General features: G+C 39.8%; 1 protein-coding gene across 5 annotated transcripts in view; it reads left to right on the top strand.

The window, feature by feature from the left end:
* npnta (nephronectin a) overlaps positions 1 to 12,358 on the top strand; it is a 49,402-nt gene that overhangs the window by 9,256 nt on the left and 27,788 nt on the right. For 3 of the 5 annotated variants that reach the window (XM_075463037.1, XM_075463038.1, XM_075463040.1), the window contains 3 exons: positions 337 to 437; positions 6,177 to 6,227; positions 9,656 to 9,748. In XM_075463037.1, the coding sequence (XP_075319152.1) occupies positions 337 to 437; positions 6,177 to 6,227; positions 9,656 to 9,748 (245 nt within the window). The remainder of the gene's footprint in view (positions 1 to 336; positions 438 to 6,176; positions 6,228 to 9,655; positions 9,749 to 12,358) is intronic. The other 2 variants (XM_075463039.1, XM_075463041.1) reach the window with 1 other exon arrangement.

A 12,358-nucleotide genomic window follows, 5' to 3' on the forward strand; every position in this document is an offset into this window, starting at 1 on the left:
ATCAATAACTATATCATACAATATAGCAATAACTGGTTGCTATATTCTTCAAAAAGATACAGTGATGTCAAAATTAAGTATGTTGAACCGAAATGTTGTACGATGTTTCTTTACATTCCTTTACAATTGAGAGTATGATTTGACTTCATTCCTGCAAATAAAGATCCCTCACCCTCTAGGAACTAATATTGTCTGGTTTTATTCACTAAAAGCAGGAAAATGACATAAATCACAGGGAAGCTTTTGAAGCTGCTGTCCAAACAACTAATTACAAGGACCCCTGCTTTATCAAGACATTTTAATTGGCCGAGAGCTAATTATGTCATCTACTCACAGGTGGCCTCGACAGATGGCGTCATCCAATGGCCTGTGTCGTTACGGGGCCAGGGTGGACTGCTGCTTGGGATGGACGCGTCGCTCCTGGGGTCATTGCCAGCGTGAGTGCCACCATGCTTGCTGCTGCGGCCGGTGGGGCAAATGGGACTAACAAGGTTGCGAGGTTTCAAGCTGGGGTCAAAGACGCTATTAAACTGGAGTTATGCTGCAAGGGAAGCACACAAATATGTCCTGCATGCATATTGTCACAACAGAGGCGCATACATCTAATGGAGCACTGCACCTGGTACAGTCTTTAAGAAAAGATTGATGGTAATGGCTGGTTGGACCCGTACACCAGCTGACTTTTATGTTCACTCTGCAGGTGGCCATAGTGAGGGAGAGAATATACCTGCAGGTGGACACATTCAAGGGTAAATAGGATCTGGTTATAGTTTACAACTGAACAGAAAGCAGCCATCTAGCACTGCCGGAAGAATGTAAAAGAGAAACAGTGGTGTTCGCACAACCCATGGTGTTGTCAGGTTTACACACTTTGACTTAGTATGACATGCACCAAGAATTTATAGGATTCAGAGGATGTGTCCTGTTGTTACTTAGTAATGCAGCACCACATGCCTAATACATATCTACACTGCAAAGTTCTTCTGCTCGCCCGTCATGTTATCCAGGAAGGTGTGAGTAAACTAACTGGCTTCAGATCTGGCTTGTTGCCTTACAAATAACAGATCCTTAGCATTGGCTTTGGGCCTGGAAAACTTGCTGCTTTGCATTGGGCATTTACTAAATACAGGGGGCAGTGGCCTTTTCCATCATGGGAATTTACCATCCTGCAATTCAAAAGAATAGGCAAAGGAAAATGTTAGATAACTTTCTTGCCAGGAGTTGGATAAGAAGATCACTACTACTCTGATATGTGTCTGCTTAGCTTGAGGCTACAAGCATCAGCTGGTTGGTTTAGGTTAACAAGACGACAGCAAGTTAAAAGAGTTTGCTTAGCCCTTTTCAAAGAAGTAAAAATCTAAAGTGCTACACATTTCATAAATGTTATGTATTAAATGTTATTAGCAATCTTTAAATATGTTGTTTGAGACATTTATTAATGTCTTTATAAGCAAACTTATTTTGGGCTAACAGGCCAAAAAAGTCTTCTGTAAATTTGCCAAGATTAACAGATTGCTCGACAAGTGGTAAACATTAGTGAGATGTAGCAGCTAGCGCGGCAAATGTAGTCACATGTACCATAAGAGCACGGCTTGCTGTGTTTGATTTGAGACAACGCTACCCAGCCAAATTTCACATCGAGTAAGTTCACAAACTACCACATGGAAGGGTACTAATTGAAAAGAAAATTACATACTATGTCAATTTTATTTGCCTACTAATCAGGATGTGATAGCAAAACGAAGGCACAAGAAAAAGCAAATTTTTGCTCTCTCATGGATCTCTTTCTGTTTTTTAAATGTATTCAAGTAAATGAGGGAAAATCCTCAGCTTCTGCTTTACTTTTTTGTTTAGAAATGAATGTACTCGCCTCTTTAATGGCATAATTATCAGTTTTTTTTGGTGACATAAAATCTAGTGATTTGTAAAACACAGCAGGGAAAAAATGGTGCAGAGCACTTACAAGTTCTGGTTGTTAAATTCCTGCCATGGAAAAGGCCATAAATGGTTCATAACTCTGCTTGTGGATTCTGGCAACATAATCTGTTTTGACTCTTGAAATTTTTAATCCACTCACTATTTCATTTCTGTGTTTTTCATTGCTTAAATTTACCATATTTTGATTTATATTTTTAGGTGCTGACGCCATTCTGTAGCTGACCTTTTTTATTTAACCCCTTGTATTTTGTATATTTCCTTGTGGAAAATATGTCTCTCACTGCTCGTTTGGGTCCAAAAGTCTATGTTGGACCCAAACGAGCAATTATTCTAAAAGATTGCTGAAACACTATTTTTCACTATCATTTTATGTAAAAGTGGCAGGGCTCCATCTTTTTTTACTTGATCTTTGGAGTGTATTTAGCTCTGCCAAATTAAACTGAAGTCTTTGTCAGGCATATCTGCTTTCTATTCACATCTTGCTTCATGTTCGTTAGAAACAAAATATGATAATTCCATTCTTATGTCAACACTTGGAGCAAGAAAAGCAAGCTATGCTAATGGTTTGTGGGACAGACCTCAACTCGTAGCTTGAGGGAAAGTGATTACATGTTGTGAAATTTTTTTGTTTTTGTTTTTTTTCCAACACAGTGCTTGAGCATGTTTAAAACCCATGACTACAGATTCTGTGCTGGCATGATACAAGCAGAAGCGGCACTGTTTCTTTTAGGTCCGGACTCAGAAGTAATCCTGGCAGGAGTCAGCCATGTCAGAGTCCAATGTCTCCCAGTGTATCTGCGCTGGGCTCTCTGCCTTTACAGCTTCCCGTGCTTAAAAAATTCCATGTCCAAAGTCCACGTACGAACGTTCGAATCCTCAAATGTTAATGTAAACTGCTGCAGCGCATTATGTGTTTGTTTATAGCAGCATGAGACAGAACAATCCCTGTTCTGCCTGTAGACATTAATGATTAGAATACATCAGAGGTGACATTTCTTTAATAATTAACCATGAGGATATTTGCAACAGTTACTCGATCAGTCAAACAGCAGTGTGTGAGCATGTTTTCTTTGTTGATCTGGAGTCCCGCATGTTCCATGCTGAACAGAAAATACCAGCCAATTTTTCAGCTTAATCACAAAGCTTCTACTTTCACCTCTTTTTTTTTTTTTTTACTGTGAGTTAAATCACTCAGCGAGTGCTTGCCTTAATGCTTCCAAATGCTCCTTGCTGAGCACACCTCAAATCGATTCACTCACAATCAGCATTCCATCAAGTCAGTAAGGTGCTGATTTAAACCTTAGAAAAGTCTGATGGAAGGGATTGGAGAAAGCGAGTGTAATCATGGGCATATGTGTACCTTTGTCTGCATGTGTATGAGAGGATGCAGTCATCATGGATTTAAGGTCTTGGTAAATTTTAGTGGAGATGAAAGAGATTAGATTGGAGCTACGGGATTGTGGCGCTCTGCCAGAGAGCACAGGGATCTTTTTGTGCTCCTTCTTTCAAAGAAGAAACCTCATGGATCAACCCAGATTTTTTTTTTTTTTTGCCTCTCTCCTAGAATTGAAAAAGTGATGGAGAGAGGGGACTAAAAGTAAAAATCCTGTAATGGAAATGGTTTAGACGTTATAAGTAGAAAGATGATTGCAGCTGTGGTGACGCCAGGAATTGGAGGCGAGTGAAAAAACTCAGGAAGATGGAGTGAGAGGGAGCTTAGCTTTGGATTTGTTGTAGAGTCAAGCTCCATTCATACTGTTCTGACAGGATATGCAGCAGGCAAAGTCGTACTTGAAGCTCTTTCCTAAACAGATGGCATTGTGCACTTTTTAATGTCACAGTAAACATTTTAACATTTGCATATCTAAGTGCATTTAACAATGAAAAATAAGCCTATTCACTCAGAGATCAAGCTGTACACCGGACAAAGAACAAAGAAGATGCCTTCGTTGTGCCAGTGTTGTTCACCATTACTGGCTCATTTTGACCAAATAAGATTAAGTGTAGTGCACCGGTATATAGGTGTGGTTTTTCAAATCGCATGTTGCCATTGTGAAATCGGTTTAGCCTTGTATGACGCAAGGCCACAAAACGGCCGAGTGCATCGCTCTTCGACCACAGTACCCCTCCTGCTGGCTCAGAGGCAGCAGAGGTTCATCCGGGGAGTGTGGAAATGGTCACAGTTTAGTGTAACTTTGCAAAATTGAGATTCATCTCCTCCAAATTCAAGTTAATCTGAGCAACACGCCATTTAGCCAGTTATAACAGGAACCTGTGGTCATTTACACCAGATGGCACGGGCCAACTCTTAGATTAACTTTATCAGTGATATGTTCTGAGGTATGCAATTTCAGGAATTTACAAAAGAATCACAACTATATGTTAGCACTGCATAATACCGCACTATAAAGTGCAAAAAAGCAGTGGAATGACTTATTTCACCACACATGGCGTTAAGAACAAGACAAATAATGTTGCATGTCTCATGCTTTGAAAGAGTTCTCAATGATCACCAGCTGGAGTTTAAATTCTCTTCTTCAATTTCCAACTGAAATTTCCCAGATGATAATAAGCCTTAATGTCTCTGACCTCTTGTTTCCCTTTCTTTTCTTTTTTTTTTCGATTTGTTTTCTTTAGCTGAAACCATATTTATTAAAGCGTAGATATATCTTGAAGGGCTTATTGTACTTGTGAGGGATATATGGTCTCCATAAGTTTGTAACTTTGAAGCCTTTATAATAGAAGTTGTCTCTAGTAGGGACTATTGGCTGTTTACTACAAGCAAGACAGATATTATAATGCAAGCAATTGTATAAATATAACAAAATAAACGTAGAGAATCTGTGATACAGCTTCAAGTACTCTGTAGGTGTAGCCACATAAATAGTCTGTCAATTTGTCCATCCCTGCCTGATAAACACCCCCAACACTGGGTCTGTAAAGCAGGCATGTATTTTTTCACCCACAAATATATCACAATGGCAATAAATGTTCTTTACAGAAAATATTTGGGGTTTTTTCTGGTTAGTTATTAGAGAATTTGAACTGCAGTCTAAGTGACACTGCAGTTGTATCATAATTTAAGTTAAGATTTTAGAATATTAAGATGTGCCTTTTTCCGCTCAGTAAAAACCCAATTATACCTTAGTGTATTGTTTTACAGTGTTCACACGCCTGCCAGACTTGTAGTGATTTACAATTCCACGTATGAAGGCTTGAGACTTGATGCCACCGCATGTCTCAAAGGACATCTGACTTTTTTTCTTTTTTGTCAACTTCCCACGAGATTTAAGAAATGTTAGAAAGACCTGTATTGACTTTCCCCTGCATTGTGAAGAAACTGGGTTGAATATCAAATCCATATTGAATAGATCACACATTATAATTTCCCCAGAGATCTTGGCGGGTTTTACAAACCCACTGAGACCAGGATTTAGCTTGATTGAGAGCAGCCTTTGTTTCTTCGGATGCTGTGGACAGGATTAAGGCAAGACTTTTGAATTGGTAATGCGAGCTAACAAGAGAGCGATGAAAGGAGAAAAGTGAAACCTCTGGTTAGATAATTCACTTTGTCATGTTTGTCTGTGTGGTTTTCTTGTCTGCGCCACTCACTTTCATTATCACTGGACTGTAAAGTCTCTCCTAAAATGTGTGCCTTCTCATCTATTTGAAGCTAAAGCTAAAGGATTTGCACGCTAAAACTGGAGGCAATGCATGTGTAAGAGCAGCTCTGACTGTTTCCCAAGTGCCCTCTTTGCTGCGGCGACCAAGCGTGTAGTTGACGCAAGCTTTCACAAAAACTCCATAAGTCCATGGCTTGTTTTAACATTTGACTCTAAGCTTCTTTTAGTACAAGGAAAAACATGGAAAAGACAAACATTTGTAAACTTGGCCAGGACCTATTGCTCTCTCTCAGCATCAACCACAAAAAAAAAGACATAACTGAAGCTTAACAGGCAGCTCGCTGATTTGAAACCAATCAGAGCCCAGTTCCTACTGATTCCAATTAAGTCTTTTAAAGTCAAATACTTTATCCTTATTCTTGCCCTGAGACAACATGGAACATGCGCGACTCCAGAAATTTCCACAGTTTAAACAGCACGTGTGTTTTCTCCCAGCAATGTTCGCTTGTCAAATTGACCAGGCTGTGCTCTCCAACATCATGTTTGTTTCTTTGTTTTCTCACAAGGACTAAACAATGCACCCGATCTTTGTTTGTATGGCTACTTGTTTTGCAGCTCTCTTCGCCTTAACTCACAGAGTAGTCGGGATAAGGTGCCAACCCCAAGGTTAGCTCCACATGTTTCTTGAAATAATCTTACTAGACGGGATCTGCTGGGGGCACATCCTCTGAATCCGGGGGCACACTCACTTATTTATAGAGCCCAGCGCCCCCTTCGCAGGACCAAATAACACCTCACACCCCTTGGCACCAGCCAGCTTTTCCCCTCTGGCCTCCGATCTATGCAAATAAGTTGCACTCTGCAGACCAAATTTCTCTTGAAGCCATGTCTAACATGAATTATGCTGAGTTTCTTTAGTGACTTATTAATATTCAACTATCTTTCTGGTCAGCCCCGAGGAATATTAATCAAACCCTTAAAGCTGAAATCCATAATGTTTTTTAATTAATATGTCCATGCAGTATTTATAGGGCAGTGACGTTGAACATGTTAGCCGTGAAATTATGTGTCAGTTAAATGATGACAATCTTAGCAATTTTCAGCTTCAATTATTTGTCATTTATTAGGTGCAAAAAAATCTTTTAGTTTTAATAATCTCAAATGTTACGGTATCATTCTGCTCTTATCGTCCTATTAACCGATAATGAAAAAACAAATCATTGCAAGCATTTATTTCAGCAAGTAATAATTGTTACTTTTTCATGATATGTTGATGAAATTATTCCTTACAGTTGCATGAAAATAATGCATAATAAAATGATTCCTAAATCAATCAAATGAACTCTACTTATTTGATAAGCATCAGGAAATCAGCGTCGATAATTGAATTGAGTCCTCATCATTACCAGCTGTCCTTTGTCCTGGGAATCTGCTGATGAAGAGAAAGTGTGTCATCGATTGACGTGTTTTGATGGTGTTTATTGAACATGGGTCATAGATGCTATGTTTGGCCTTCCAGTTGGTCTGGCCATTTTTAGTCCTCCCTTTCCTCTGCTGTGGTTAATGAGCACTGGACGTTTCCCTGATCTCTCTGCCAGTCTAAAGGCTTAAAATCACCCTCGGAGGTAAAGCCTGTCCACGCTTTCCCTTGATCCCCCTAATCAAATCCTCGTCCATGCAAGACTTGAACAAAAAAAGCACTTCACTCGTCCACTCTTTAACTAAATCATCAGAAGGTTGTTTCCTTTTATTTGGGGACAAATCCAGGGTCTGATGAACCTTCAGCTTTCTGTAAAGCTCTTTTCATTGCCTCCAACAAACTAGGACATTTTTAATTTGTGATGGTAAGCTTTGAACGCTCTGTGTTAACAATCTGGCTCATATCACAGGCCTCTCAAAGTGGGCTAACAATACTTTCATTCTGTTTGATTTTAAAGCTTAATAAAGTTGAATGAGTCTCGAGATGTTATCCATTCCAGGTAAAGGATTCATCCCAGACCTCTGTGCCTCCTTTGAATTAGGTTTGAACAATGCTTCTTTTCAAGTTCTATTCGGTGTCCCTCCAACAATATACGCTAAAGTGGCCTTTACTGTATTTACAGCTTTTACATGTAACTTACATGAAGCGTGAATATCTCTACATGATCAAATATATATGTAATATTTTTTACGACAATATATGCAAAATTAAGTGTGGTAGTTTGGGCTCACTGGAACATGCATGAAAAAGATTAGGAAAACATTAAAAAAAAAATCTCTTAAACATTGCTTCTTCTTTTAGATCAAACAGAAGCTCAGAGAACTTAGCTTCACTTCACAATTGAGTTGCATCAGCAAAAATGTAAATTGGATTAAGGAGGGTCTGTCCAGAAATGGAGATGATATTGAGACTGACAGGAGCACAGTGCCGAAGAAACGCAGCATCTTCCATTTTAACAAGATTACGGTTTTGGCACAGTGTGTGCCCTGATGCAACACACCTCAAATACATACGGGATCATTCATCAAGAAAGGGATCTTTTTCTGAGTCCTAATGCGTCGGTAGCATGTTGACCAAATAAACACTGCATGTGAGAAGCAAAGCAATATTGACAATAAAATGTTTTGGTCTTATATAAACATCAAAGTAATAGATTTTTTCAGCACAGAATTATCAAACTAGATACTAGAGTGACATGTGAGCGCTGTGGCCTATGACCAAAAGACAGCCATGGTTTCCTCATGTATTCAGTTTGATACAGCGCTTGCAAGTCCACTTTGGCTGCGGATCCAAAATGGCGAGTGAAATGCTAAATTGGAGCCCTCAAAAGCCAGCTGGTGATATCATGGCGGCTCCATCCTTCTTTAATAAAAAAACTAAAACTTGGCCCCGAAGTTACTCACGCATCAAAACATGTTGCATTGAAAACACACTGTTGTGCGTTTAAAATGCTCTTTTAGTTATTGACATGTGCTTTCACCAAACTGAAATCTGTTTAGTATTTTCTTTAGCTAAAACACTAAAAGTTGCACTGGTTAAAATGAGAAGTCACATTCTGTCAGATAATTAGATAAAGGAGAAGTCTACATTATGAATGTACCTGTTTGATTTTACTGTCTGGTTGTGGTATGTTGGGCAGCCCAACAGCGTAGCAAAATCTCCAACTATATTAGATGTACAGTCTAAAAATTATTATTCTAGGTACAAACTGAACTGGCTGGTGCGATAAACGTCACCTGTCTCTTTGTCTCCTTGTGATTTTAGCAAACGCACACACACATTAATATGTACCGCCTTATTCTACCACAGTGATAATTAAATCCTCTGATGGCTTTCTATTATGACATAATTAATGAAGCTTTTAATGAAAATTAGTACCAATTGGCTGTATCAGACATGCTTAGCAGCAAGCTGCAGTAAGCAGTCAGATAAGCAGGGCAAGCCTCCAGCTCACTGAAACAGAACAGAGTCAGTGATGCTGTACAACTTCATCTTAGTGCAGACTCAATTTATTACCAATCCGCGCATTATGTAAGATCTGCAGGGCAGCTCTTTATTGAGGAATTAATTATAAGCTACTGTTTGGGGGCTCTAATTGTTTAATTTTCAGTCTACGAGGGAAATATTCACCTCTGTGATTCTTGTTAGGTATAAACCGATGTAATGTTCATCACTCAATATTAAAATAGGAGGAAAATCCGACATTGCTTGGCATTAAAAGATCAACCCTTTATCTCATAACTGAAATTACTTGATATCAATAAGCGCACAAAAAGAGAAAAAAAATCAACTTTTACAAGATCCAAAACAGCTTAGAGAGAGAAAAAGTATTATGTATAAAGCACTCAGCTAAAAATGGCTTCTCAAATCTGTTAGACAATGATAACAACACTGTCACACAAGGAGGAACAAACAAACACATTTTCTATATGAATGAGGAATGATGCCGTATCATTATTCCTGCAATGTGGAGTAAACAGATGATATCCAGCCAAGGGGTTGTGGAAGTTGAGAAGCAGTAGGATTAAGTGCTTTGTCGACCTGATCTGGTACAAGTTCTCTGCCGTGGCGCTGCACTGATCTGTCTCTTCCTCTTTGAATCCTCCCTGAACAGCTATGTGCCAACCTGCCTGTAAGCACGGAGACTGTGTGGGACCCAATAAGTGCAAGTGCCATCCTGGCTTCACCGGCAAGACCTGCAATCAAGGTGAGCTCTTACAAGGGAACATTAAGGCACCCTGGTGACTCTGGTGTGACTTTTCAGTTGGTTTATGTGTGACAGGGCAATGAAAGTGAGACAAACACCACAAAGTAAACAGAAGGGTCAGAATGGTATTCACCCACAAAGCAACACAGGGGCCTACTGACATACACATTTTTCACAAGGAAACTAAGAGGGGGAGAATCACAGCCCTGAGCAACAGAAGGGTAATCATTGTAGTGTATTGTGGGTAGAACTCTGGTGTATTAAAGCTACAGCTGGTTTGCCATCAGTTGACAGTAGTCAGGTGCCTTAAACACGGGGGAGGAGGTGGAGAGAGAGCATGCTGATTCAGCTCAAATGGAAATAAGAGCAGGGTGTGTTGATTGATCCCAGGAGTGCATCCTCCCCTGAGAAGATAATGTCTCAATTACCAATCTGAGACAACTTGGCCAGGCTAAGCACAACAGATGTTATTTAAAGTGACTTTTCTCAGGTGTGTTTGAGCTTTGGCAGTTTGGACATGTTGAAAAGCATTAAAGCTCCCCAGTTAGCTGTGAGTTGGCGTGTATCCGAGCAGCTTGAAAATACCTGCGGAATTCACGCCCTAAGACAGGAATAGGATAGTGTGTAATTAAAAACAAGGGAGAGGGAGGAGGGGTGGTTGAAATCCTTTCCGGAATGTTCCAAATGACTCATCGTGCATTTCGAGGCTATAGGTGGCTCCTATCTGCTCGGATAGGCGGCTCTGCTTTGTTTTAATCTGCAACAAAAGGGAGAGGGAAAAGGATCTGCATCCCAAACTTTGCTGCTGACTGCTCAGACAGAATTATCTGATAAATGTGACCACAGGACCTTCCATGATGAAACTGTACTTCATTTGTTGTTTCCTCTTTTCAGGAAAGCACCAGGTGTTTTACAGACATTACAATTACCCTCCTCTTTGAGTGGCGTTTTTGACCTTTCAGCTTTTATAGGTGGTGATAACCTTGGTGTCTCTTTTGAGCAGCCCCGTGCTATGGAGGCCAATTTCATTATGCAGCCACCAGAGATTTGATTTCCTCATTTAAATGCAGCTGCTGTTGAGCATTGATTCGTAAGTTTATCATCGATGTGCCGGGTGGACAATGTTTGGAAGATTTCTAATATATCATCCCTCTGCTGTGTTCATCTTGAGGAGACAACAGGAGGAGCCTGGAGCTGCTTCTCTGACCCAAATACGAAGACAGGTCAAATTGTCACTCTGATAGAGTTTAAATCAGTTTACAATCTGTAAAAGCATTAATGGAGAGCAGTGTCCTCTGGAAAGCTTGATAATAACTGCATATATAACTAGTGGTGGAGCATGGAAAATAGTATTATTCACACTCATGGTAAATTTGAATTGATAGTAATTTCTTATCATTCAAATTCTAAAAGAAATTCAAAACGTTAAGCAGAACAATCAGAAATCAAATCAAATCGTAGAAAGAAAAAAAAAAACAAGACTGGAGGCACAGCACAGACATGCCAAGACAAGGCCCACAAAACAAGAGTGGAGTACAAAACTACATTTAAAAACAAAGTACACCTAAGAAGGTGAAAAATCCCCTTTAGACTTTTTGTCTAATTAAAGCTGGGCAACATTAGAAGCAGTACACAGAAAAACTTTGCTATGTGCTGCTTGTGACCTTCTGACACGACAAAACAGTCTGATAAATACAGCCAAAGCTCTATGAGTCCAGATCTGAACCTAATTTAAAATATGATGAGTAAAAACCAAAGCGATGAGAGGGACATTTTTAAATCCCAAAGACCTGATGATCCTCAGATGTAGCCCAGAGGACACATGAAGAAGCTTGGTAGCTGTTATAAGAAATGTTTGATTGCTTCTATGGGCCATTGTTTATAATTACTGAGAAAGCCTAAAATTATTTTTTGAATTGCCATTGAAGAATTAAAACTGTTTACAAAAAGAAAGGGAAAAAAAACCTTAAAGGAGGTATATTATGTCCATTTTTCACAAGTTGACACAATTTCCTGAGATCAGAAGGATTTGTCATGTTCCACTTGTCTCCACTCCACTCCTCTCTTTTTGCAGGGTATGAAAGGGTCTTTAGCTTGTGTTAGATTGATTCTTTCAATGGAAGCTCAAGAACAAGCCGGAGGAATCTCAACTTAAATAAAGTGTTTATTGGTAGTCACACGTCAAGCATATCAGCGCTGGGCTCAGTGGAACAGAGCTCCCGCAGGAAATCCGTCAGACTGAGCCTCGATTTCCGGGTATCATTTGCATTTATAGCCTCATAGGTTGGACTCACACTCGACCGAGTATGATTGGGCATGAGTAGGTTCAACATGCTTCGTCATATTCTCTGGATCAGCCAAACAAAGTGTGTGTGTGAATTTGCACCTGCTTTCCCAGGCTAATTGTTTTGTCTCCCCATTCCTGGATCACTTTAGGTCACTTTTTGTTCTGGTCACTGACGTATGTGTATACGTCACTGCGTTAGCCATGTGACTGACGCAGAAACGTTTTCGCTGTAACAATGGAAACGAAACGACACCGTTTCCAAATCTTCCCACTCTGGAACCCGTTCTCAAAAACTATCGTTTCTGGGTAGTGGGAACACCGGC

The sequence above is a fragment of the Odontesthes bonariensis genome, chromosome 4, assembly GCF_027942865.1.
Source record: "Odontesthes bonariensis isolate fOdoBon6 chromosome 4, fOdoBon6.hap1, whole genome shotgun sequence".
NCBI classification, from domain to species: domain Eukaryota; kingdom Metazoa; phylum Chordata; class Actinopteri; order Atheriniformes; family Atherinopsidae; genus Odontesthes; species Odontesthes bonariensis.